Genomic DNA, 27,224 nt, shown 5'->3' on the forward strand with positions numbered 1-27,224 from the left:
AGGATTCTTTTACTTGCTGACAGTCCTCACAGTTTTATCTTAAGCCCTACAATATTCACTGTTTTCCTTAAGCCTCAGAATTTTTATGCAGTCCTTGTGTCCTTGCACCTGTAGTTCAGCATTGTAACCTATCCAGCACATTCAGAGTAATTTTTGAGGTTTCATGAGAGTACCAAATGTTTTTCTAAAATCGAGCTGTATAATATCTAAAGCTTGCCTTTGCTCTGTGTATTTTGTTCTGGATAAGTGCTGTTGTTTGTTTTACTGTAAGCTAAATATTGCTTAGTATGCTGTTGTCCTTTAAAGCTTGGTCTGAAATTAAGTCTATTGTAGGTTAGAATTTCAAAGGTAGTTCTCTTATCTAGATGCTTAAGAAGCTAATTTCATGACTACCGAAACCTAGTTTTAAAAATTCACTTGCTGAGCACTTTTTGCTGGTGGTTTTTTTTTACCCAGTACTTGCATTTAAGGGACTTTTCAACTTTCTTAAAGGTCTGCTTCCTTCAATGCCAATCTTAATGGTAATTTATAAGCTGGGGGGAGGGGGGGGAAGAATGGTGTGCATACTTTCAAATGCATCTTTATAAAGTGCAGGAAGCCACAAAATACCATATATTTATTTACTAGGTATATGATATTTAGTCAGAGACGAGTAACATTTTATTTTAGTGTAACATCCATCAGTTAAACACAATTAGCACTTCTTACTCTTTCCAGAATCAAGGCATGCCTACATTTAAGATGAAAATACTGGTGTTTATGCCAGTTAATAATACTGACACTTCACAAGAGTCCCAATGCAGTGCACCAAAAAGATGTTGCTAGGCATATGGCACATGGGAAAAAGGCAATTTAAACACTGATGTACAGGTAATCCCCGTAAGACATCACTGGAGCTGAAGTTCATCCTGAATATGGTATTCCTAGAAAAATACTCCCTTTATAAATGCTTCAGTCTGCTTGACATGATGTTGTTGTTTTGGTTTTATTATTGTTGTTAATCTTTCAATTTAGTAGTAGCTGCCAAAGGATGGCACTATTATCATATAGGCCCTATTAGCACACAGATCTGCCTCAACAATTTTGGAGTCTTGCAAATAAAATTAATTCTCTAACCAGTATATTGATTGTTTTATATCTGAAAGCATGAAACAGGTAGAGTTGGAGATACAAACTTGGGAAGAAAGCAAATCTAGAGAGTTGATCTACCAATCTGATGTAATATGTTAATTGAAGTTAGGGAAGATTGAAAGGTAAGATGCAATGATTCTGTTTCCAGATGCTTGGGAGGGAAATTATGTGTGTTGCTTATGGACCCCTAGTCAAGTACAGAAATTGGATACATTCTCTCTGGAAGCTGTGCAGTTAAGTGATGGAGACTGGATTCTGTTATAATATCATGTGTGTTTCCTGCTGTCTCTTGAGTAATCTTGCAGCTGCTTTAGTTAGAAAATCAGTGATACTTGTTTTCATCCAAAAGCAGGAACTAGATGGCTTGGCTTATAAGATTAAACAACACTGCCGTCAAAATCTGTAAAGCATCAAGTACTATGCCATATTCCAGTCTCCCCACCCCCTGCACCTCCACCTTCATTTTCCAATGGTGCTTTCTAAGCTATTTTGTGGAGATAGTATTTTGCATAGTTGTTTTTCTGAGGATGGGACTTAGGCTTTTAACAACTTCATTTTTTAATTTTTTCTCTAATTATTAAGTGATGTGTCCGCATTAGGACCATGCTTTTTTCGAAGAAAATGATTGTTGGGTAGAAGTACTAGTATGCAGGGAAAAATAGGAAATTATCAACTTTGAACAAGTCTTAAGATTCAGAGAGGGAAGAGAGCATTCCAAGAAGTGATCGCATTCTCACACTAAGCTTTAAACACATTCTTTATCTTTAAAAGGAAACAGAAGAGAATCAGTCAGTAAATCAGATGTAGTTATGGGATTATCTGGAAAACCATACTATTCTGAAGTAAGGCATTAGGACCAGGCATTTGAAAAAAAGAATTGTCAGTGCCAAGGCCTCTTGTGCTCTGAGAAAAATGGGTATGTCTTTCATTAGACAATACATTTCTGGCATCCCCTGATTGTTTTTCTTCATCATTGTCTAAAGACAGGAGTTATGGTGGCTGTTCTGGGTGAATCTTTAGGTACACATTAAAAAACAGACTGTATTTTTGTACTGTAATGAATAAGCTTTTCAAATTACTGTAAGGTTGGTTTGGGTTTTTTAATATCTATTTGTTTGAAATTACCAAAATTTCTCCACCTTTTCTTAGTTGTTAGGAAAAAACCCAAACCGTGTTTAAAGACCACGTGTTCTAGTTGCAGCTTTTTAAACCTGTGTTGTGATAAGGGTTTCACTACCAGTAACCTGAGTTTCTCTCTATTGCTCCAGCACGAGATTTCTAGTCAGTTCCCCAATTTGTTCTTTTCCTGACTGGCACAGAACTGCTTTTTGCCTGGAGTACTTCAGAAACTGCTTATTTTAAACCAAAGAAATCAACAGCATCCATGTTTTCTAAGCTTATCCGAAGGAGCTTTATTTTTTATCACACTTTGAAAGTATTAGCATTTTTTAGATTAAGTAGTTCTGTTTAGAAGTAAAATTCAATCAGATAAAGAGAAAATATCAGCGGTAGTTGACAAAAGGGATAAAGTGCACTACCTGGAAACATATCCTTTTTTTTGAATGTTCTGTCAGAAAAGGAGATGAATGAGCATGTTAGAGGCACAATGTTTCTGTAAATATTGTATTGTTGTTAGCATAATTTATTTATATGTCCCGAATAGAAACAAAACTTTTAAAGTTATTTTAATTTAATCATATATAAAACGATAATTCTGCTACTTCAAAGGTTTAAAAATTCCAAATTGTTTGGCATGATCTGTACTGTGACAGCAGAATTCATAGTTTCCTCGTTGACATCTTTGTAGTGTTTTATCACCAAAAATTACATCCATACTGTGAAATAAAAAAAGGGCTGGAAAGACTGCTGTGTCTCTCTGCCTCCAAATGCTGTCCCTTGAGCAATGTGGGAGAACCGTTTCAGATGTCACAGTTGTTGTGGTCCTAAACTGCCCCATAGCAGGCCAGCAGCTTAACAGCGTGGGTGGTGAAACAGCCAGGTCTTCAAGCTTATTCCTTGGTACTGCTTTACTAAACAGTAGAGGCAATGCAGCAGTGTCTCAGGTAAGGCTTTTTAAATGTACCGATTTGCCAAATCCAGAACACAACTTAAGTCCCACTGATTTCTTTCTTTTCTAAGTTCTTCAAATACACTAATTAATTTTCATAGTGTCCAAATAAATGAGTAGTGAGGGCACTTGCTTAGAAGTCCCTACCCTCAATACTATGTATGCAAGCTGTACAATTACTGTTTAATGAAAAGCCATAAGCAGGCGTAGGAAACTGAAGTGTCCTTATTCTTTTTGGCCTCTTAAGTTTTCCATTCCTCAGCACCAGTTGGTAAAAACCCAGGCTGGAGGTGAGAGATGCTTCACATGCAACCATTTGCTGGCAGGGGCACCCTCCTAGGAGACAGGTTTGGTGTTCTTCAAGGAGTGGAAAGCCTAGAATTTAATCTAATGTTGCCTATTCAGGTATGCTAGTGCATAACACAGTGTCCTAACCGCTCCACTTCTATGTAAGAGCATGCAACAAACATACATGTCCCAAAAGAGGGGGAGATATCCTTAACCTCTACCAAGACTTAGTCCTAGTTCATGGGCAGCAGATGTAAATTTGTGATTCATGACTGACATAAATTTAATCCAGGAGATAATGAGACTGAACAGCAATAAATGGTTTTCTGTAACCTTCCGTCAGAGCTACCATCCGTATGTCTGGTTAAAACTATTAAGAATGCGAGAGTTCTGATGCATTTCTGTTGCTAGGTACTGCTGTTGGAGGTCTTAATTCTCTAGCTTCATACATTCACCCATCTTTGTCAGTTGAGTGGTGTGCTACTTAGTGTGAATAGTAGTGTTCAGTACGCCGTTCATGTGGGCATAAATGGCTACACAAAGGACAAAAATAAAGAATAAGGTCAGTAGGTTTTATATCTAATTAGGCCCCTATCCTACAAACCACTTAGGGTTTTGCATTATTATATGTTCATTATGTCTTAAATGGAACTGTTCATTTGAGTGGAGTTGTGGGTGTAATTGCACACAGGATCAGATCTGTGCAATTGCGTTTTAGCTTATTATTCATACAGTAGCACTATTACAAATCTGATATATCTGGTGTTACCCCTTGCTCAGTCAAAGTGAAGGGGTATCTGAAACTGAATGTGTTTCAGTGTAATGGCTTGCACTCCGTTTCCACACCTATCCAAACCAAGCACTTATCCAAAGGCACGCCATAGAGAGTATTTTAACTGTTAAGAGAGTCATAAGGCATAGATTTTCAATGCAGAAGGTCATGAGGCTGCAGTTTCAGTGGGTTATGTGCTACATTTGCATAGACAGATATTCAGAGAGTTCATGGTAGTGCAGAATGCTTTAATGATTTTCATTTGCATCAAGCTGTTCTCACCTCTTAAGAACATAATGGATAAATAAAAGAGGCCTTTTGTTTGCTCCTCATGAAAGTTACCAGTGATTAAGTGGTGCTGAGGGAACAAACTCATGCTCTCATTTAAAGAAAAAAAAAACAACAAAACCCACCAACAAAACTGTCCATCAAAGCTGACTTCAAAGTGACCTACTTCATTTTGATTTAAAATGGCACTTGAATAATTTTATTTTAATGTTATGCAGATTTCCTAACTCAAAACACAGAAGTGGTCACTCCTAGCTGAAAAATACATCAATAGTTATTACATCAGATGTAAAATACTCATAACTCATGAGGGTACACTTTATATGAAAGTGTTATATTACAAATGAAGCTGTATACACTTTAATCAACATTTCTTCCAGACAGAGTGAACAGTCACTTTTATCATTAAAAATTATGTCCAGAATGTAGTTGTGGGCAAATTTTTGCACTATGCTATGATGTTCCATAAGAAACTCTATGCTAGAGGCTTGCTAGAGAAAATCATATCATGATTACTTAAGGTGTTCCCTCAAAGTTTTATTCTTAGATATGGAGTGTCCCCATCAAAGATTTCCCCAAATCTTCCTGGAACATGGCATATTCACATAAGGGTATAGAGATTTCCGCACTATATCTTGGCCCCTTGCAGCTCAGTGTCAGCTTATTGGGCTCCTCTGCCATACATCAGCTCAAAAGACCTGTCTTGAAAGGAGCTCAAAGGAAGTCAACACAGTCTCTGGCTATGTTATATTTTAGGCATTTTCTGAAGGATTTCACATGTAGTTCAATCTCTGTCAGTGTAATCTTGAAAAAAAAAAAACTGAGTGGCCTTCACAGATCTTTAATAATGAATCGGTGTTCTAAATAGTTTTGTGTCAGAATGGTCATGCTTGAATTTTTTGTTCCTAACTTATAGGTACACACGTCATGATTCCATCACCATGATTTAAGCATTGGCATCTTGGTACTAGTATTTTTTTATTATTTTCAGCTTTATTTGTCACATTGGGAAGCACAGCCAAAATGATCCATATCCCAAATACTCAAATTTCAGTAGTCTCTGTTCAGGGTACAATGTTCCTCATAGTAGCTAGGATGAATAGGCTTTCAAGTACTTGGGTCTTTTGTTTTTGGTTAATAACTTCCAGTCCTTTTAGTTTCTAACCTCCTGCCTTTGAGATAGTGATCTTGAGTAGTATTTTGTGGCATTCAGATTCTCTTTCTCATGCTGGTTTCATTTAAATCAAGATACCGAACTTGACGTCCTGTGTTTGGGACACACTCCATTCTCACAGAATTAATAGTATATTTGGGGAACACAGAATATGCAAATTCAGACCTGCTGAATATGTAATTTTTATGGCCCTTCTGTTTTGCATTGGCTTTGTAAATTGTCCAGTGTTTGACTGAAGGCTAATTAAATTACTGAATTTACAATGAGAATACATTAGTTCATTCTTCCCTTTGCTGATTTTATTTCTTTACTCCTCCAGTTAATTTTCTTTTAAATCTGCCTTTGTGTTCTCTGTGTGGCATAAAGAGACTAGTCAGCGGCCTGAATACAGAGGCAGTGGAGAGAAATGTCTGTCTGCAATCAGTCTCCTCGCTGCAGGAGGAGTGCTGGATATCCTTACACGTACAATAAAGATGGCTGAAGTCAGTGATCACTGCCTGACCAGCGTGACAATTCCTTAGTGATTTACGGCAGGTTGGGAGAGCAAGGGTTTTGGATTCCATCTAAGAAGAGATCTGTGCATGTGAGGATTTGACTCGCTATCTCGGGTTAGGAATAATAGACCTTTTTTGAGATATGTGTAATTTCAGTGTATAGTAAGTTTCTTAACATGTGGAAATAAGATCCATTACTGACAGTGTGGTTCAGTATAGATAAAAAAGTATTTTACATGTATTATCAGTGTAGGTTTTTTCATTTTGTTTAGTTATGGCCTTGATCATCTTATTCTTGGTCTTCAGTCCTGCATTTATGTGCAACGCGTGGAAATAAAATATGATTAAGGAGATATTCCAGAAACAAATCCTAGAAGTAAAGGTGAAGTATTGTAACTGATTCTGACAGAATTACAGCAATTCCTTGCTATAGTTGGAAAACTTTGTTCAAACCCCAAAATGTTCTTATGGTTTTAATTGAGTGGCAGAAAATTACTTCTGTGTGGTCATCACTGTTAAGAGATTCTTTAAAACCAAAATTTTCCATGTTCCCTTGTTTATTTCTTTTTTGGCTAGTAGTTTCCTCCATTAATTGGAATTATAAACTACAAATCTAAGGAGGATAAAATGTTTTCTGAAGAATTTGATCCAGATGTATGTCTCTCTTTCAAAAAGTACCTTTTAAGTATTTAGGGTGAAGAAATATTTGGGGGGTTTTGGAGATTTGTGTTTGGGGAGGGGATGTGTGGTTTGGTTTTTTTTAAATGTCCTGGTTAACTTATAAGCAGCTAAATTGTTGCTGTATAAAGCTCCAGGAAAGTCACTTGTATTTCAGTGGGGATTCATGTGGCCCTTGGGTTTTGGATTGTATCGTATTGCAAGATCCTAAATAAGACCGTTTGGAAAGCTACACGCTTTCCATCTTTTTGTCTGGAAAAGTTATAAAATGGAACAGGCAGGCTTTTCACCGAGCTGCTGAGAATGCAGTTCTGGCTATGCAATCAGGACTAAATAAGGAGCAAGATCTGCACTAAAAATAGAAATGGAGCCTGATCCAACTGCAGCGTGCGTTATAATCCTCACACAGCAAAGGGCTGGTAGGTTCAACTGAGGACACTCAGTTATAGAGAATCAAATAAACTTTATCCTGCCACCATACCCTAGCTGCTTTAAACAGATTTTTACCAGTCAGCAGAACTTTTAGTCATTCCTGCAAATCATTTAACATGTTTTTCAGATTTGGATTTTTTTTTTTTTTTATTAGAGAAAGGATTATATTTGCCACATAAGAAGAGGGAAATGTGGGTTGGGTTTGTGTAACTTTGTTTGAAGAACATGGGCGAAAATGACACAGAGAGATTTCCTGCACTTTCCTCACAGCTGGAGAAGTACTTTCTTATCACTCTGAGCATTAACCTAACATGCCTGCTGATAGGACAGGTCTCGACGTGGGCGCGCTGAGCTGAGTTGGGCATCTGGCCAGACCTGGTACTGTGTCACGGACGTGCAGTTCACAGTGCGTGCTTTGAGGGAAGTTATTCCGCGTGTTTCAAGAACAAAGTACAGAACACTGTAGGTCATTCCTGCCCCTCCCCTCCCCTTTTTTGGTAAAATAATTCAGGAAATGTTTATCTTTTATTTGTGTATTTCCTTTCAACTACCACATGCCTCATAAGCTTAAGCCAGAACTTGCCCAGGGAGTTCAAATATATCCTGTGATTACAGAAGAGGTTATTACTGCTTATTTATTGATAGGACCACTTGGCTATTAAATATTTGGATTACATGAGCATAGCCAACTACACCTATATTCTGCTTGCTTTGTTTGCCTGTTCCTGTATCTCTTCAGGCAGTGATACAGCAAGCTTGAACAATTTTTCTTACTCCAGTCTTAAAAATTTTTGATTCTGTAGAAGACTTTAGTAATTCATCATATAATTTCAATTTTTTTAAATATGATTACATATGTAAATTAACAAAATCGGTATATAATCAATCTCTTCTGCTCCTAAATGTTAAAAATATTTTTATTAATTTTTAGTTTTCAGTGAGCTGCAGAGCTTGTTATTGAAAATGCACACTGTTCGCGTACCTCTTGCCTGTTAATCACAGGAGTAGCTCAGTGGAGTTGGAAGGCAGTCAAGGAGGGAGAAACATTTGGATCATTTGAAGACAGGAAGCCTTAGACTGCAGTAGGAGTGTGTGGAAGAAGACCAAAAGACAGAAAGCATCAAACTTGCGGAGACCAAGAACAAGGCAAATAAAATATGCAGTGTCAGTGAGTCACAGATCAATTGGTTGTATTTTCCTTCCTTACCTCCCTCCCCATCATATTATGAACTGCAATATTCCCTATTTCCAGACTCCTGTCCCAGCACCTGTATCTCTGCTCTTCCACATCCCATACTGAGTGTGCAGCTTAGCCGAAGCTGTGAGCTGCTGCTGCATAGAAAAGCAAGCTGATCAACACCATCTTGTTGGTGTGGAGGCAGCAGCCTCCATCTCCAGCTGAGTTCAGAGGCCTTTTTTTGTCTTCTTATTGTATTCTCATTAGTTGTGGTTGTATTTGAAGATCTATGTTTTCTGAGGAAAAAAAGGCGTGTATACAGTCCAAGAGGCATAGAAAAGGGATGGTGATCAATAATTGCTGTGAGTGCTGGACAGTGAAATATGTGTATCGTTATGATTTTGTCACATTCAAAACTTATCTACCGGCTTAAGCCGAGTCTTTATTAGACTGTATAGGGCTTTGCGTCAGTTCTGCTATGGGCTATGCAATTCTACCGTAGCTGCTTTTCCGCTATTAGTTTTCAATGTAATGAAAATATGGAGTAATTCTGTGGGTTCTTACATATGCAGAATGAATGAATTCAAATTAAGAATTTTTTTCTTAAAGAGGATTTGTTTGGGTTCTTGTCAGAGCTCTTTGAAAGTACAAGGGGAGGTCACAGCTGTTCTTTTCATTCACATGTAGTCTAATAAACAAACAGCATATGTATGGGGCATAAGAGTTTAGCACTCAGAACAGAGATTTGTATATGACTTTGAAAACTGTAAATAACAAATTATAGTTAACCTTTATCCTACCTCCCATCAACCTGATTTGTCAGTAAAGATTTGTATTGGATTTGAGGTTTTCATGTGTTATATTGTTCGGAAAAATAAAACTTCACTCATCGAATTCAAGATAGCAAGGTCCACATTTACATTCTCAGCCTTAATTCCAATTGTCATGTCTTCTAGTTTACATAATTACTACATTTGTGTAATCACTTAAAACCTTCATCTGTACTCTAGTGAAAGCAGACCAGAAACTGCTGAAATTCACACTTACCCATATTTTGTACTGCAAGCATACAAGGCTTACCTCAAATATGGGCCCATCACCTTTTCTTCAGAATGTGTTGGCATCTGGGTACTTGAGTCAGCTTGGTAGGTAGTGCTAGCATGCTAATGCTCACAAGCAGTCTGCTGTTGGTCCTTACTGTCATCGCAACAACTCTGTGCAGTGCTATAGGCTTGAGAAAATGTGGCTGGAAAGCTGCCGGGGAAAAATGAACCTGGGGGTATTGGTCAATAGCCAGCTGAACATGAGCCAGCAGTGTGCCCAGGTGGCCAAGAACACATACAGCATCCTGGCTTGTGTGGCCAGCAGGAGTAGGGAAGCGTTTGTGCCACTATAGTCGGTGGTTGTGAGGCCACATCTCAAATACCGTGTTCAGTTTTGGGCTCCTCAGTACAGGAGGAGCACAACTGAGCACACTGAGCTGCTGGAGTGGGTCCAGGAGGAGGTAATGAAGCTGGTGAAGGGTCTGGAGAAGAAGACTTACAAGGAGCAGCTGAGGGAACTGGGATTGTTTAGCTTGGAGAAGAGGAGGCTGAAGGGAGACCTTATTGCTCTCTACAACTACCTGAAAGGAGGTTGTAGTGAGGTGGGTGCTGGTCTCTTCTCCCCAGTGACAAGTGACAGGATGAGAGGAGATGGCCTCAGGTTGTGCCAGGGGAGGTTCAGACTGAATATTTGAAAAACTTCTTTACTGAAAGAGTGATGAAGCATTGGTTCAGGCTGCCTAGCGAAGTGGCAAAGCCTCCATTCCTGGAGGCATTCAGAAAACACGTAGCACACGGCACTTTGTAGTATAGTTTACTAGGCATGGTGGTGTTAGGCCAGTGTTGGACTGGATGATCTTAGAGGTCTTTTCCAACCTTAACAATTCTATGATCCTATGAAGTGGATAGGGAGGGGAGAGGAGATTCAGATTACAGCATGCTCACTTCTGACCCAAAGGACTTTTTATTCAATTACAGTGTAGACATAACTGTGGTGGTGTCATTTACCCTGGGGGATGGAGCGTCCAAATACTGAGGATTAAAAAACAAGCCCATAATGCATCACTCAGTTTCTTATTAGCAAAGCAGGAAAATTAGCTGAGTATTACGGGTAGACGAGGTGCTCGGGGACATGGTTTAGTGGCAGATAGGAATGGTTGGACTCAATGATCCAAGAGGTCTTTACCAACCTGGTGATTCTGTGATTCTATTTTCCAAATACAATTCAATTAATTGCTCTTTTTTTTTTTTTTTTTTGTTGGAGACAGTAAGTTAACAGAAACCCATCAGATTGCACATTGTCGCAAGGAAATTTGCTTTTGTATCTGACATTGAACTTCAATGAGCTACAAGCTTCATTGAGCTATAAGAAGGATGTTGAGGCTCTGGAATGTGTCCAGAGAAAAGCAACGAAGCTGGTGAAGGGGCTGGAGAACAGGTCTTAAGAGGAGTGGCTGAGGGAACCGGGGTTGTTTAGCCTGGAGAAGAGGAGGCTGAGGGGAGACCTTATTGCTCTGTACAACTACCCTGAAAGGAGGTTGTAGAGAGGAGGGAGCTGGCCTCTTCTGCCAAGTGACAGGGGACAGGACAAGAGGGAATGGCCTCAAGCTGTGCCAGGGGAGGTTCAGGCTGGACATCAGAAAAAAAATTTTCACAAAAAGGATTATTAGGCACTGGCAGAGGCTGCCCAGGGAGGTGATTGAGTCATCATCCCTGGATGTATTTAAAAGATGGGTAGATGAGGTACTCAGGGACATGGTTTAGTGGTTGATAGGGATGGTTGGACTCAATGATCCTGGTGGTCTTTCCCAACCTAGTGATTCTGTGATTCCCTTTGACCTCTTCAAACCACAGAACCCATACCTCTCATTTTACTCTAAAAATACCACCAATTCAGGGGAATTACGCTTGCTAGATCGCAACACTAGAAAGCAGACAACTATTTCGGTGTGTAATAGCTGTTTGCTATTGTGTTATAAGATAGTACAAAGATAACTCACAGGATATACGTTAGATCTCAACACCACACAAGTCAAAAGTTATTTTCATCTGATAGCTTTGGATGACATCTTTACAGTTAAGTCAAATCCTTAAACCAGTTTCCAGTGGACAGATAAAACAGAAAACCCATCAAAATTGTTAGCGATCTCATATGACTTTATGTCAATAGTGAGACTGTGACATTACTCTCTGTGCCAGGAAGCAATTAAATTATGGCACTTGCATAAAATTGTCTTTTTATGTTGTGCTTAGTCCGCAGAAAAGCTGGGTAAAAGATTTCAGCTGACACTCCTCTTCAAAACACAGACAGGAAATCAAAAACATTTGAGGGCATCTTCTCAAAATAGAGTTCTCATGAATGGACATCTTCACAGCATAGATCAACAAGACAATTATTTCTGTGTTCCAGGGTTAGCCGTTTCCTTTTATACTTACCTGTCAGTCTTTCTAATTCCCAGGTTACTTGGCAAAATCAAGTAAGACTCAGCAAAATTAAGCTTTTTAATTTCCACTTGCCAGAAAAGTCCAGGTTTCCAGATATCCCGAATGGAATATCTGCAGAACTTAGGGACTTCCTGTATTTGAAGCCACCAGACAAAGGAACAGTTTGATATCTGTACCTATAGGTGTTCCCTCTCTTAGCTTGCATACTGGATGGCTGTCAAGAGTAAGAAGTGCTGCTTTTCACTCGATATTGACCAATGGTTAGAAGATGACTTTCAGGCATATTTAATTGTGAAAGGGAATGAGATTTTCCTACTAAAGCTATAAAATATTTTGTGTACATTTAAGGAATTGTTACGTGATGTTTTAAACTGTCTTCTGGCTTTACAGCAGTGGCCAGTTCTGAAAGGCTGAAAGAAGTTGAGCTTGCAGAGGTCTATATTCAGTAGCTTCTCCCACCTCACTGAGTCGTGGTTCTTGAAGGGTCCAACCGAGGTAAATAAGCTACTTCTCCCAACTCAGACTGGAACTTGTGTCTGGATCCATGAGCTCCCAAGAGTCCCTGTTCTTGACAAAAAAATTTATGCCTTTGATGACTTTTGTCAGCTAGGGTGACCCCCTAGAGGCCAGCACTTCAGTGACAAGACTGAGGCAGAGGTACAGCTGAACCCTCTCCTCTAAATGGATAGAGAGCACTTAGTGGCATCCTTCAGTTTCTGCCAATGATGGTTATGGAGCTCCATTTGAATTAGAAAATTAATCTTTCTGGTTTTTTTTTCATTCAAACCACATGTTCCTGGAGACAGAGTCATCTCTCCACACTTGGGATGTAACAGGTACCCCGTTAATTATAAAACCAGAAGTTTTTCAGCATACTCCCTTGACTTTCCTACCTAGTTATATTGCAGACTGCAAGTCTATTTTAAGATTGTTATGGCAATTCCAGGTAAACCGTTAGATCACATGCTGTCAGAGCAGCATCTGTGCTGGCAATTTCACCAAGAAAATTCTTCATCTTAGACATCCACAGAGCATCAACCTGAAGCTCTGTCTTCCCAATTCAACAGTTGTTATGTAAAGCATATTAACAACTCTTGATGGGATCCAAAATGCAGCATTGTTCCACTCTCAGCCTCCCAAGAATCTGAGTCTGCCATGGAAGAAACTAATGATTGCTATTGAGTATGCTGTAGTGGGAATATCGATATATATTGCATACAAATAACTGCCAAGAGGAGAACAGAAAATGAGCACCTATCAGTAATTGATCAGTACTAGATGTGTGCAGATCCCACACAGCTCCCATTCTCCTTCCATTTTACTCCTGCACACTTGGGATTCTCATACACTTAAGGTGCACTGAGTGTGCTATTACTGAAATGAAAATCTCCAGCAGCCTCAAGGCTTATGTGTGCTGTATAGGTATATCAAGCCCCATACTCTCTTAAGCAAATGTGCAACACCAGCAGATATGGATGTATACCTCTCTTTGAACTCCCGTTGCTGTATCATAAGGAACTTTTCATCAGAGGGATGAGAAGCATACATGTTCTTTGTGCCATGGAAGCAGTGGTATCAGATAGCATAAGGATATTCAGTCATACAAAGGATAAGGTGATTTTAAGGCCCTCAAATGAAGCAACAATAAGACTACATGAACAAACTACATTTGGAATAGTGTAAGGTACTACTTTCAAGATATTATCTTTAAGCTCTACTTTTAACGTATTATCTTTAAGCTCCAAGTTTTAAAACTTTCTAATGAATTTCTAATAAATAGCTTGTTTTAAAGCTATATCTGCTCAAGAAGTATGCAATTCTACTGTCACATATGTTATTTAAGTACCCAAGCAAAATTATCAACATGCATCACCAGGCAAACAGCTATAACACAGCAGTAAGCATGCGTTCCTAAAATAAAAAAAAGGTAGACCAATCCACAACAAAATAAAAATTGGCAATTATGCATCCCAGTTGCTCTCAAAGTTAATTCTGATTACAGAATGCTGAAATTACAGCCAAACAAAACACAGGTAGACATCTGTCTGCAATCTGCATAGTTTTAGGATGTCTCTTCTGCAAGTTCATCCCTTAAATAATAATAATTTCTGTGCAATCATGTTATTGTCATATCTTATATAAAGTGGCTTGAACTTATTCAAGATCTCATAAATAACAACAGTAAACAAAGCTGGGCACTGGATAGTGCAAAACCTGATAAGAAAAGAAGGAGACTATACAAAAAAGTAGAAAAGACTAAGATTTTGAGAGCAGAGTTGAAAAGGAGTAAAAGAATAGATCTGAGGAAAGAGTGAGTGCCAGTAAATGTAATATCCTACTTTGAAGAAAAAAGAAGAGTAATGCACAGACGGAAATGGGAGGGCGTGGTCATCCAAACCCATTATAGAAAAGTAAGAGGGATTTTCTTCACTGGGTTTTAATACTACTTCTGTATAAAGTCGTACATTGTGACTACTGAGGGAAAGGTATACCTGGAATTTAGATAGGCTCTTAAAACAAACGTATGCCATAGAAAGAGTAATGAAATGCAAAGACAGGAAATAAATGATGGTGGCTATTTCCAGAGAACACATGGGCCTCTGAAAGCTGGGGATCAAATTCAAGCTTGATCCCCCAATTTACTTAAATAAGCTACAACTGTTCCAGCAGGTTTGTTTTCTTGTGAGTCAAACTCCAGTTTTACCTTTGCCCTTTTGTTTCAGCAGAAGACCAGTATGTACATATGAACATAAAACTATTTTCTTTTCCTTAATTATCAAACTCAAATGTTATTTTACCTTTGCCAGCTTTATGTAGGGTGATGTGCCATCTTGCATATTTATTTTCCTGGAGTGATTCCCAGAAGTATGCTATTCTTTTTCTTGCTTGTGTCTCCCTCGCTTTATTTATGAGTCGTGTACACCAGGTTTTTAGTCCCTGGGGACAGGTCTACACAGGAAATCTGTGGATGATATTTAATACATACAAGTATGAGAGAAGTAAAAAAGCAGCTACCAAACAGTACTCCAGATTGATGTAATTCAAAATTTCAGACTAGATCACGGATAAGTTAGCATCCATGGTTTAAACCACAAACACCTTTATCTGTTTTGTCATATAGAAGGAAGAGACATGGTAAAGATCAGTAACTCAGAAAGAAATGTTACTTAATGCTCAACGATGGTGAGCATTAATTTGGCTGCTAAATATTTAAATGTTGAAGTCTCACAATAGACCTTTGTGATAGGATTACATGGTGCTAGATGAGTGGAAAATGAAGTACCATAGCCTGATTTTCTGTTTGGAATACCTAACCTCAGCATGCCTCACATTTTCAAAAGTCTCCTTTAGTTCTTGGGGAATTCAAGGGGCTCGGTTTCTGGACATACAGATCTTAGGACACACAGATTTAACATACAAAAACATACTACAATATATAGTATAATATATAATATAAAATAATATATACTGTATTTTATAATATAAAATACTATTTTTCCTTTTTGGTTGCTTCCTAGAATTAAATGATTTTTACATGAATTGTTTTAAGTGTGAAGTGGAGGAAAAATCCTGTCACGTCCAGCATCCATACCTAATCTGAAATAGCAAACTTCCAAGTAGAATTGAAGGGAATGCTTTGTGGGAGTACATTCAGTTCGAAATACCAAAATGTGATACCTGACAATGAGCCAGCATTTCCAGGAGTCTTCCTTGTCAGGTGGCAACCAAATTATTTAAAGAGCAAATTTTCACTTGATTACAGAATTAAAATTCCATTGTTGTCTGATGATTGAATCTAATAGCAGTATTGTAATTTTGCAGTTATTGGTTGCGTAGAAAGTACATTTTAAAGATACCTTTTTTCTTGTGATTAGATGCATGAATTCCTTTTGGCTGTAAAATAAAGCAAGATAAGGCTCTCTTCCTCACATGCCATCACAAGTTGTGAGAGCTGATTGGTATCATGCCTTTGATTACACCTGTGGAATCCCATTAATTGAAAAATAACATGACCTGGGGAAATGTACTGGCTAGTAATGGTGCATGGGAAAGCTGATATACAAAGCTTGAGGTACATTTTAAACTGCAGTTGTATTTACAGGTTAGCTGCTTGAAAAAAAATCACAAACAGTTTTTACTGTTCCCTAGGACTTCTGTGAGATGCCATAACCACTGGACCATTCCTCAAAACAGAACTGATGGATAAATATTCTGATGGGTCAAGCCAGGGAGCAAGGCCACCACCAACCCCTGGCGCTCTGATTCCTTTGGCAAATTGGTCTCTTTATAACAGCTGCACTAGGGGTGATGAGCCTGTCATCCTACGTAGCATGTTAATATGCCGGCGCTGTACTTCAGAGGTGCTCCTGGGCTTGTTGCTGGGCCAGCTCTAGCGTCCATGCAGACTACAAGCACAGGGTCTCACTTGCAAGGTTGTCTGCACATCTGTGCGGTGGTTTAATACATTGGTAGTCGGTGAGGTGGTATAACATGCTGCTCACTGCAGTGGACAGGCAATGTGCATGACAAGCAAATGGAGTGGGGAGCACAGTGAGATGCCAGCCATAACAAAGATCAGTCTCCAAAGTGCTGTGCAAAAGCAGCCTTGTGGCCCTCCAGGCTTTCTAGCGATGATGCACAAGTGACTGTACAGCTTCTGTGCCCGTCTGGGCACTCTTGCCTTGTGCAGTTTGGTTCCACTGCTCATCATTGACAGCTGTCAGACCTACTGGTGATGTGCAGGACAGAACTAGATGACTTGCCTTTTACCACCCTTTACCTCCTTGTTTTTTCTGACACCTGAAGCCTTTAATGTGATTCACCCAGTGATCCTAAAGAGCTGATTAATCAGTGGGATGGTATGGAGTGGGGTAGCCTGAGGACAGACATTACTGGGGGCTGGCTTTGCAGCTTCTGCCGTCTCAGCTACTTTTTAATATATTTTAATCAGGTATTGGACCAGCCCAGCATGTGTGTCCTATTGCCCATGGTAGAAGGAACACATGAGAAATGCTAATCAGGGAGCAGAGGCTGCTGGGGTCTTTTCCTCATCTCAGTATCAGGACTCGAAGACAACTTTCTTAATGGCATCCTATCCATCACACGTACTGCAGTTGACACCTGAGTCAGGGATACAGCACTGGCCTTGGAGAGCAGAGCCATAATTTATGCCAGCTGACAGGGCAGGAACAAGTACATCCCATGCTTCGTCCCTGAGCCAGGATGCCTTTTGTAGAGGCACTGTAGCTTGTTACATGGAGACAACTTGAAAGAGTGGAATAAAGATGAGTTGAGCTGTGCTGCTGACAAGGAGAAACAATGAGTTGCTGACTGGGGGTGGGGAGAGAGCATAGCTGATGCTGATCTCTTACCCTGGTCATTGATCCTAAAGGTATTGGCTGAAGCTGCAAAGGATACTCTTGAACATGGCCTGCTGTTTGACATCTCTCACTGTTGCCAATGAAATGAAGTTTACTCTGTGGTGATTCAGGCTGACCTAAATTTTTATTCTTTAAACAAATCACACTGGCATGTGTTACTTGTGAATTTATGCTCATTTTCTGTTTTGTTGCAGGTTTTTTTTGTTTTGTTTCAGTTTGTTTACTTTAATAAGAAAGAAATTGCTCAGAAGCATCACTAGACTTGCTTGCAAGTGGTTACATTTAGCTGTAGTCTGCCTGGTGAGTTGGAGGAGGAAAATTGCACTAGTTTGAACTGGATTTAGTAGCAAGGACATTTTAATTTGGGGCAGCAGAGAGAAAAAATTGTATAACACTGATGTACTGTCCTGAGTAGGAGAAGAAGCCAGTGAATTGCATGATTTTTCCATCTTTGTAATCAGTTTGTTATGCAGAGAGCAATGCCGTGGGATTCAGCAATTTATCTGCTGAGTTTTCCCTGGCAGCATCTGAAGAAGTTCATTATAAGTGTTTATCACATGATCCACTTAATCAAACCACTGGAACTCGGAGAATAAGTCATTCTAACAAGACCCTTCAGAGCTGCCATATAAGCCACTTTACTGATACTCTTCCTTGGTGAGCGTACAATGAGTTTTCTTGTATCCTGGTCTATGACACAGGAAGTTCATTATACCCAGTCCAAATTCCGACGTAAAGAAAGGAAGCAGGGCTTACAAAGAAGTGACAGATAGTTTGCAAAGGATTTTAGTTAGCCACTCATATCCCAGATAGAGTCAGCCTGTACGCTCTTCCTAAGCACAGCCTTCTGGTTTTCAGTTAGGCACAGAGCAGCTATCTACATGGCTGCTTCTGATGGTGTAAAATACAGACAACATTAGATAAATTATTTGCTATTTCAGATTAGAGCTTAATGAATGGAAATGTGAGAAAAAAGAGAAATCAGAATTGAAATCATGCTTCTAGCTAGGTGATAGCACATATACTGCATAATAGTAGCAGAGCTGGTACCTGGGCTAATGCGAGATGCCTTGAAAGCCTGCTAAACCCCAGCATGCAGTAGGGTGTGAGATGCTGAGACTTGTCTGACAAGCTAAGAGCTTGCAGATATGCTGTTTGCAGCCTGTGTTTGTACACTGTATGTCTCTAAGGGTAAAATGCATATCCCTGTGATGTACCTAAGAACTGTTCTGGTTGCAGGGAGCGGGTAGGTCAAGAGCTATTTTGCCCCCTTGCAGACATTCATTTTCCTAAGCTCTGTCACAAGCAATGTGACACCAGATTTTCTGGCCGTCACTGGATTTTTTCACTGATGCTTTTTCACAGAGAGTATCTCATAAAGGCTTGCCTTCTTGCTATCTGCTAAAGACCAGTTTGGGCACCACCAGAGATCTAGACTTGGACCAACCTTAGTGTAGAAATTCCCTGGATAATTTTCCCAAGCACCAGCCTGTCTCCATACAATAGCGCTGCTTGGCTACTTCTACCTCCCAAACTCCTGTGAGGGGAGCACAGGCTCACTCCAGACCAAATGCTGATTTTGTGTAGGGATGCACAGACTGAGCCTGACATGGATCTCTGTTTTTTCTGTACTGGAAACTGCCATTGGGACAAGAAGCGTTGGGCAGTTCAAGGCAAGCTACTCTGTAAGACATCCAGACAGGGAGGTGTGCAGGACTTAGAAATATGAGCAAGAGAAACAAAAAAACCCCAAGCTCATTTGATGGGAATGATGTATTTTCCCTAGCATAGCTCCCATGAAGCAGGTCACACGATTCATGCCATTGTCTGGGCACTGCCTCGAAGAAATGCTGAAACTCGATTCTCTAATGCTGAAGTCCAGCCAGCCCAGAGCTTTAAAATTCAACCTGCTAATTACTCCTGGGAGTAATTAACTCCAGCCTGGAGTGAGCAAGGAGACTGAACTGCATCAATCAATGGTTGTGAGGGCTTGAGATCTGCAGTTTTCATTCTCTGTATTACAGGAGAAGTTACATGATGATGCTTTGTTTTCCATGTAATTTGTACTGTCTTGTCTTGATGCAGCCGTCGGTCTCTTGACTGCTGATACACCGATATATCAAATTGATGTTGGTATGTCTGTGTCCTCACAAGGGACTGTGCTGCTTTAGTAGGTTGGATTCCAATTAATAAGTTATAACAAGATGCAAAAGCCTGAAGGAAAATATAGTTTTGCTGTCTTTCCTCTCTTAATTTTAAAAATAGTAAATGCTAAATTATTTTATTGCTTTTAAAATAAAGCATGAAGCAAAAAAGGATTAGTCTATGCTAGCTAGTTAGTTTTGCTACTTCATTCAATTTTATTACAGTATAGTTCCGTTCCTCTTTCTCACTTCTTTATCATACTCCCTATCTGTCTTCCTGGTTTCTGTTGTGCCAATTTAAAGATTCCCTCTTCATCTCTCTTTTGGGACAGTCTTACTGCTGGCTTTCTGCTGTTTCAGCTTCTACGCAGCCGATGCTTCAAGAAAAAAAGTGTCTCTCCTGTAAAGCTGGGAGGAGAATGGACCCATAAAAATAAATATTGTTTGCATGCATGTAGTACTTTAATCGGTAAGTCTCTGGTAACTTTACCTAAGTGGCCAGTTTGCTATTGTCCTAGTGTCTTAGGTAAGGAGACTGGAGCAAAGCGAGTTGCTAACTTTCTGCTGTCCACAGCAATGCAATAGTAAAGTGGAGAATAAAACTTCTCTTTTCCAAATGATTTTTTGGTGCCTTACCCTCTACCCTGTACATGGGGAAAGCGAGTACTGAGCATCTGTACCAATCATTGTTGATAGGGGTCTTCAGCCTGCTGTAAAGAGAAATGGTCCGCAACTGCCTGTACTGATGCTGAGGCTGGATCTCAGTGTATCTGCACGACCTGCTTGGAGGGAAGAACTGGGAGGTAGACTGTGATGGGTGTTGTGTGCATCTGACTGGGTGCATTCACACGTGTGAGTGAGATGCACACAAGACCTGCTGAGAATTGAGGTGGTGCTACCAGATCCTAACCTGACCAGGTTGGTCAGTGCCAAGCTGGGCTCCATTCTGTCTCCCAGCCTAGGGATGAAAGACTTTTTAATGCACTCACTGCTTCTGGGCCACTCAACTCAATCCCTTTAGTGTTACGTGTTTAGAAGTCTTTTCTCAGTAAATTGCTTCCTTTGAAGACTGCAGGCTTTTGAACAGCAGACTGCAGCACCTGCTGCTTGCTGGAAATCCTGAGGCCAGCACATGAGAGTGTTGCAGTGCCAAACGTGCTAGTCACAAAGCATCACATTTAGTGCGTTTCTACTGGAGGTAGCTGATGAAGAACAGAACAAATGTGTTGTAAGGACTGTCAGCAGAAGTAAAGAAAGGTAGCTTTGAAGAAAGCCTGCAAGGTAGGATTTCCAGAACATATTCCTTCAGAAAAACTAGTGGAAAATCCAAAGAATGTACAGAACAAATGTGTTGTAAGGACTGTCAGCAGAAGTAAAGAAAGGTAGCTTTGAAGAAAGCCTGCAAGGTAGGATTTCCAGAACATATTCCTTCAGAAAAACAAGTGGAAAATCCAAAGAATGTAATACAGCCATAATGAGCTCACTGCTGGCCATGATTTTTTAACATCAATTTTAATTATTAACTATTTTAATAATTATTTTTTGTCCTGTGTCTGTCATTGTGGTACCTTTTCTGCAGCCCCAGAAACAATGCACACTTTTGTAGTTTTCTAGAGCTTGTACACAGCATTTCCTGCCCCCCGTTAGAAGACTGGCACAGTACAGCAGAGAGGACTTTCATCTGCCCAACCAGCAAATTAAGCGTTGGGAAGTCACCTACTCCCTGGCAGGATTTGGGCCAAATTTTCCCCTTCCACAACAGTCAGTCCTTCAGGGATTTACACCCACTGGATACATCCGTGTTTCACCTGTGATTCCCTGAGTCCTCCCATTATCCCTGAGGGCTCAGTGGCTGCAGAAGGTGCTGTGAAGCGCCTCTGACCCAAGGGTTAGGTGACCAGGCAGGCACTTGCTCCCTCCCCCTCTGGAAACTGGAGAAGTCCCTGATACCTTTCAATGAAGAAAAAGAGCTTTAAAAAAATCCCTCACTTTGCATTAGGTGGCATTTCTTGCAGTTTGCAGGGATCTGCACAACGGCATGTTGTGTGTGTAGTCACGATAGAGGATACGTGCATTTATATTTGTCTGGTCCCATCTACACCAGTGAGCCCTGGGAATGTAGCCTGACTGGCAGATCTGGTCAGGCTGGGAAACTTCATTTCAGATGTTTTTCTCTTTGTTTATAAGTGATCTTGGCCACGGACAGGGACACGCAGCTGGTGGTCTGTGCACAGCTCCAGGATCAGGCTGAGGCAAGGCTGGGAGCCTGCGAAGGCTGGAGCCAGGCTGAGCTCTCCCAGCCTACTCCTGTCTTAGTTTGGAGCCAGCATTGGAGAAGTTGCTTCTCCACTGCCTCCTTCTGCAGGCTGGCACTTTGGGGCCTGGTTTGGCTTTGGCTGCATGGGCAGCAGCATCCAGTGCCCATCTGCAGCTGTGGCTCAGAGCAGGCATGCGATGGACACCTCTGGTCGCTCCAGACGTGCTTCTCCCTCAGACCACAGAACACCTCTCAGTGTTAGCCATAAGTGTTTTAATACAAATATCGCACAAATACAGATACTGTTCTTCTTCCACTAATTATAATATCACTAGAAAAAGCGGGAGGGGTGTGTGTCTAAAGGCCTAGCATCTCAGAGAAGGCTTTGCAGCGGGCTTTTGTGAGTTGTTCGTGTGCCAGTGTGCTTTGTGCTGGCTGTGGGGACCCGTGTGAGCAGCTACTGTAGCAGCTCAAGCAGAAATGACACAGTGGTGATTTCTAGTGATCCTGATGTGCTGCATGCCAGCTGTGAACTTCAGAAGACCCATGTCGGGGACTGGGGAGAAGGAGCAGTGCCAGTCCATTGGTACTGCAAACCCGATACTGAGGGAGTGCTTTCCTGCAGCAACGTCATGATGAAGGGTGGTGAAGGGGGACACTGCTGAAAGCTGTGACCTTCCAGGCAGGATCTGTTTCCCAAACACAAGTTAAACAGTGCAGAATCCAGCAGGTGTGGGCATGGGTGAGCCTGTTAAATTAAAGCCAAAGCATAACAAAAGACATGTTTGCTTTGGAAGATAACGTGCACCTGTTCTGCATCCTGAGGGTGAGGAAACTCAGATGTGTTTTCCTTCGTTACCATGGTAGACCTTTTGTACTGTAAGGCCACTTAACTCCCCCTCCATTACCTTTTAAGACCAGGTATCCTGTGGTTTTACCAGTGCCTCCAATCCAACATTAAGTATGATAAATAGTGGCAATTGCTCCTTTTCCTCCATCACTACATCTCGTTGTGGAGCTCCACTGACCACGCCATTAAAGTTTGGTGCCTGGGCTGATGCTGTTATGAACATGCCCAGGTCTCTAGTACCTGCAGCCTGGTTGCTGGCTGGAGACGAGGGAAGGGCGTGCTCTTAGCAAGGTGCCCTTTGGTGGGGCTGCTCTAATGAACCAGCTTTGTTATCTGCTTTGCTTCTGGGCCCAGAGAGGCTTCAGGGACATCTGCTGCTTTATTTTCTTAAATGGCACAAAATGATGCCAGTTAAAAGCCTACCAGGAGAAAAGGAGCTCTTAAGGCTGCATTTCATGTCTTCCATGCAAGGCTTTATTTGATTAATGTTATACTAGAACTGCCATACACTTCCCTCACTTGAAAGGCTGATCCAGCTTAACTGTGGGATAAAAACTTTACAACCATATTTTTGTCACACAGGTGACTCGCATTAAAAAAATCTTTACATGCATTAATGTCATATGAGCTTTGGCAAGCCCCCAAGTAGGCTCTTTCTCAATTACTTCTGTGTCTTTTAGTGCTGCACTCATCCCAGTGTTAAGTGTGTAACTCTCGCTTTGCGTATTTTCCACCTTAGGGACAGTGCAGTTCCTCTCCCACGCGCCCCTTGCAAATGTACAGGCACCGTGACAGAAACCCCTGGCTCTGCTGTTGCTGTTCGTAGAATCATAGAATCAGAGAACAGTTTAAGTTGGAAGGGACCTTAAAGATAATCCAGTTCCAACCCCGTGCCACGGGCAGGGACGTGGATTAGATCAGGCTGCCCAAGGCCCTGTCCAACCTGGCCTTGAAAGGCCTTGTTCAAGCAATGCCTTTTGCCTCCATGGGTACCTGCCAGCCTGCAGGAGGGAGACTTGCATACTTTCAGCCATTCCCCATTGTTTACACATAAAGTTAATAACTGACTCAAGAGGTCGTCTACAAACGTCCTGCTTTTGGTAATTTTTTCCCCTCACGGCCACAAAGGTCTTTTTTGTAATGACCTTCCTATATTTTCCTGTAACACTAACCATTTTAACATTGACGTGTCAGTTTTGAAACAGCCTGTGTGCTCTCAGCTTCTGCTTCTCCTTTACCTGCTGGTTATTTCTTTTTGTCACTGTCCTCTATCCCTATTTTTGTTGTTTGCAAAAACCTGCTTTTTTCCTCCCTCTCCCTCTTCACAGCTCCCACCATCTGTCTCTCTACAAATACAAAGCTTTAGGGGAAATGATTCACTAGGCTGCTAGCTCATTACTCACACTCTCCCCATCATGGTTTCTGTTCTTGTCGGATGCTCTAACTAATGTAAAGATCAATGAATCCTGGGAATTGTTATTCAATTAAAGAAAAAAAAAGCCCCAATCTATTTAAATAGATTGGGCTCTTTGTAATTCCTAAACACCAATGCTTAGTTTTTCTTCCGCGCTCTGCTAGAATTGTTTTTCAGAAAAGGATCATTGAAACAGATGAATAAAAATGATCACTGGACCATTTAATGCAACCTTGTGTATCACATGATGCAGGAGTTACTTAATGAAATTCCCTGGCCCAAACCAAGCAAATCTGTGGTAAATCTAGAGCACATATTTTAGGATGACAGCCAAAATGATGAAAGGAATTTACTACCCAGCCTTGCTAATCATTTTGAATGCTTAACTGCACTCCCTAATATGCTGCTTTGCAAGCAGCAAAACTGACACAGCCTCATTCCCTACAGACGTTTCTCCTCCATCTTTACCCAGGCTGTACTCCCCAAAAGCCCTCCCAGCCCCTCGCCAGCCCTGTCCAGCGGCAGGATGTCCAGCTCTGACTCCTGTGAGTACTGGCTGGCCACTTGTCCACCTCGGGGAAGAGACCTCCACAGGCCTGAACCCCGGTTGCCTCTCTCTACAGCACACAGGTTTGGGGGTAGCTCTTTGCTCAGGTTATTTTTTCCATGAAACTTGTAGACCCTTAATATCTTAGAGCTTCTCCCTGCTAAATGTGGTAGAAATTGGCAAAGGGGGTCAGAAGCCATTTGAGACTGACTAGTTCACAGTGCTAAAATGCTTCAGATGTCCTAAAATAGCAGAGACAGCTATACTGAGTTGGCAGATGTGCTGTAGCATTTCAGGGGACTTCCTTAACCTGGACGTTGAGCTCAATGCTGTAGGACTCTCCAAGTGACCCTAAGTATCAGTGTTTAGGTACCTGCGTCCCACTCCTTTTGCCTTCACTTCGTTGACTTTTTAAGAAGGATTTCTGTCATTATTTTAGGCTTGTCACCATGTACTAGAAAGTTATTTTCTTAATTGGAAGCTTAGTTTATCATTGCACGGAAAATGGACCTCCCCTCGCAACATGCAAGTAGGTAACGAGAAGTATCACTACCTCGCACAATTTTATTGTGCCTTTCAGGAAGTTGCTGGCACGGCAGGTGTTAGCCTATTTCAGTTGTTGAGCTTCAACTTCCAATTTAGAAACTGGAGTCTTAAGAAGCGCAGCAAATGCCACAATCAAAATTTATATAAGAGTTGAAAACACTGGATACACCCTTCTCCCAGTTCTCTTAAATGGCCGAGAAGCCTGCTAGAGGAAAATCTGAGTATATCTGCAACGTGGTTCTTAAATTGTCCCTCATGAGCACCACAAAGTGTGTCTTGTATCAACATACCACACTGGCACCACCTTCATGGAAAGCTAAGTAAATAATTTTTGTGGTGTAACAGGAGTTTCTACTTCTGGGCTAATTTACTTTTCAGACTACCAAACACATGTAGTTTTTAATAGAGCTGTGTACGGGTCATTCTATAACAAAAAAAACAAAGCTGAAAAGAATCTTGGGAAGAGTAAGCATGAAGCGCTCTGGGTCAGAGCAGGACACGCTTGTACGCTTGCTCTGAAGGATAAGGGTTGCAGAATTGTAAGCCAACAGGGTCCACTGTGACCTCAGTATGCTTAAGACAGTTTTAAAAAAAAGAACCCTCAACAAAGTCATATTTACGTGTCTGTAACAAAGAAGTTCAGATCTTAGCAGATGTGATGTTGTTGAGCCTTCCTTGTTGCCAACATCCCATGGCTCTCCAGCACCTTGGATTATTTCATTGTTCCATTCTGCATATAAGTTGTAGGAGTCGATGTTATTTCTCTTAACAATTGCTGGATTTCCAAATGCCAACTGTCCTTTGATGTGCTCTGTTTTAAATAAGGGCTGAAAAGCAGTAATGTAGCAAAAGGCCTGCTATAAAAAAGATTGTAGCATTCCGTGGTACTGACAGCACATACGTAGCCATGTGGTTAACTCTCCTTTTGTCGACTATTGCTGGAACACGCTGAAGGTGTAAGGGGCCGAGCTGTAAGGAAATGGAACTCCAGAGATTTCAGATCTGTGAGACCTCTAATTGAAGACAGTGTCTTTATGCAAGGCAGGCTAAGGAAAACTTGCATTACCCAACAGTCACCATTCCTCTGTTGCTCCCAGCATAATAAGGCTGACGCAATGTATAAGGTTGCCTTACAAAAGGCAATATATTTAATAGTGTATATACAAACAAACTGTTCAATAATGCTATACAAGGCAGGGATATCTTTAAAGAAACCCTGAGCACTATGGAGGTTGTAATTTTTATTTTACACTTATTGCAACATTATTTCTGGTATTTGTTTGCTGTATCGACTAATAAAAGTATGTTAAAACCAGATGTTAAAATAAACCTGGGCATTCTTTCCTTTTGCAGCTTATTTAAAAATCTAGAGGAAAGAGTTCTATCCCATCAGCTTCAGAAACAGACGTTCAACATGGTAGGAAACAAGCTGAGCCTCAGTTACCCAAGACAACCAATTCCTTTAGCAGAAAGAGTGTCTTCTGTCATCAGAAAGAGCCATCTGGAAGAGCACTGGCACGCTGCCAAGAACAACGCTTTAACAACTGCTTGTCATGCACTTTAAGTACTAATGTTCATAACGGCACAACCTGGAGGGTTGGTAAAGGTCCTACTGGAGGAGCAACATATTCCTCCTCCCTCAGTAACCGCAAAAGGATGTTCTTCTTATTCTTTGGCCAGTTATATATGTGAGTATTCTGCAGCCAGGTAGGCACGTGTTCCTGAAAAACAAGAAAAAAAAGTGAAATCCCATGAATTCTCCTGAATCTGTACCAGAACCTTGCAGATTCCATCAGAGTCTGCCAAGGAAGATTTCATTTCGTCTGTTCTAGGCACTTCCCATAACAACAAGAAATTTTAATTTGGCTTCAGAATTGTGTTTGGGTTCCTAAATAAATTAACTTGGTGTGATCTCACAGCTTGTCTGTCTCTCCCTCTTTTCTGCCATCATGTTGGCTAATTTCACCACCTTTCAAAGGGATTCTGATCTCAGTGACAGGCATCTAAAGGCTTGTGAAAAAAAAACACATGAAGAAAAGGGAGACATTTCAGTGCCCCTACCAGGGAAAGGCTGCCACTTTAGTTGCTGTTGAAG

General features: G+C 40.8%; 1 protein-coding gene and 1 long non-coding RNA gene across 3 annotated transcripts in view; one reads left to right on the forward strand and one right to left on the reverse strand.

Annotated features, from left to right (window-relative positions):
* Positions 1-26,622, forward strand: part of LOC128851623 (uncharacterized) — a 36,743-nt gene extending 10,121 nt beyond the window's left edge. The window contains exon 3 of the long non-coding RNA XR_008448971.1: positions 26,483-26,622. This is a non-coding gene — a long non-coding RNA (uncharacterized LOC128851623). The remainder of the gene's footprint in view (positions 1-26,482) is intronic.
* The window catches only part of TRAF3IP2 (TRAF3 interacting protein 2), a 32,480-nt gene continuing 25,249 nt past the window's right edge, over positions 19,994-27,224 (reverse strand). For both annotated transcript variants that reach the window (XM_054061312.1, XM_054061313.1), the window contains exon 10: positions 19,994-26,850. In XM_054061312.1, coding sequence (XP_053917287.1) covers positions 26,704-26,850 — 147 coding nt within the window. In that variant the 3' untranslated portion in view covers positions 19,994-26,703. The remainder of the gene's footprint in view (positions 26,851-27,224) is intronic.

This window comes from Cuculus canorus, chromosome 3 (assembly GCF_017976375.1).
Source record: "Cuculus canorus isolate bCucCan1 chromosome 3, bCucCan1.pri, whole genome shotgun sequence".
Classification (NCBI taxonomy): Eukaryota; Metazoa; Chordata; class Aves; order Cuculiformes; family Cuculidae; genus Cuculus; species Cuculus canorus.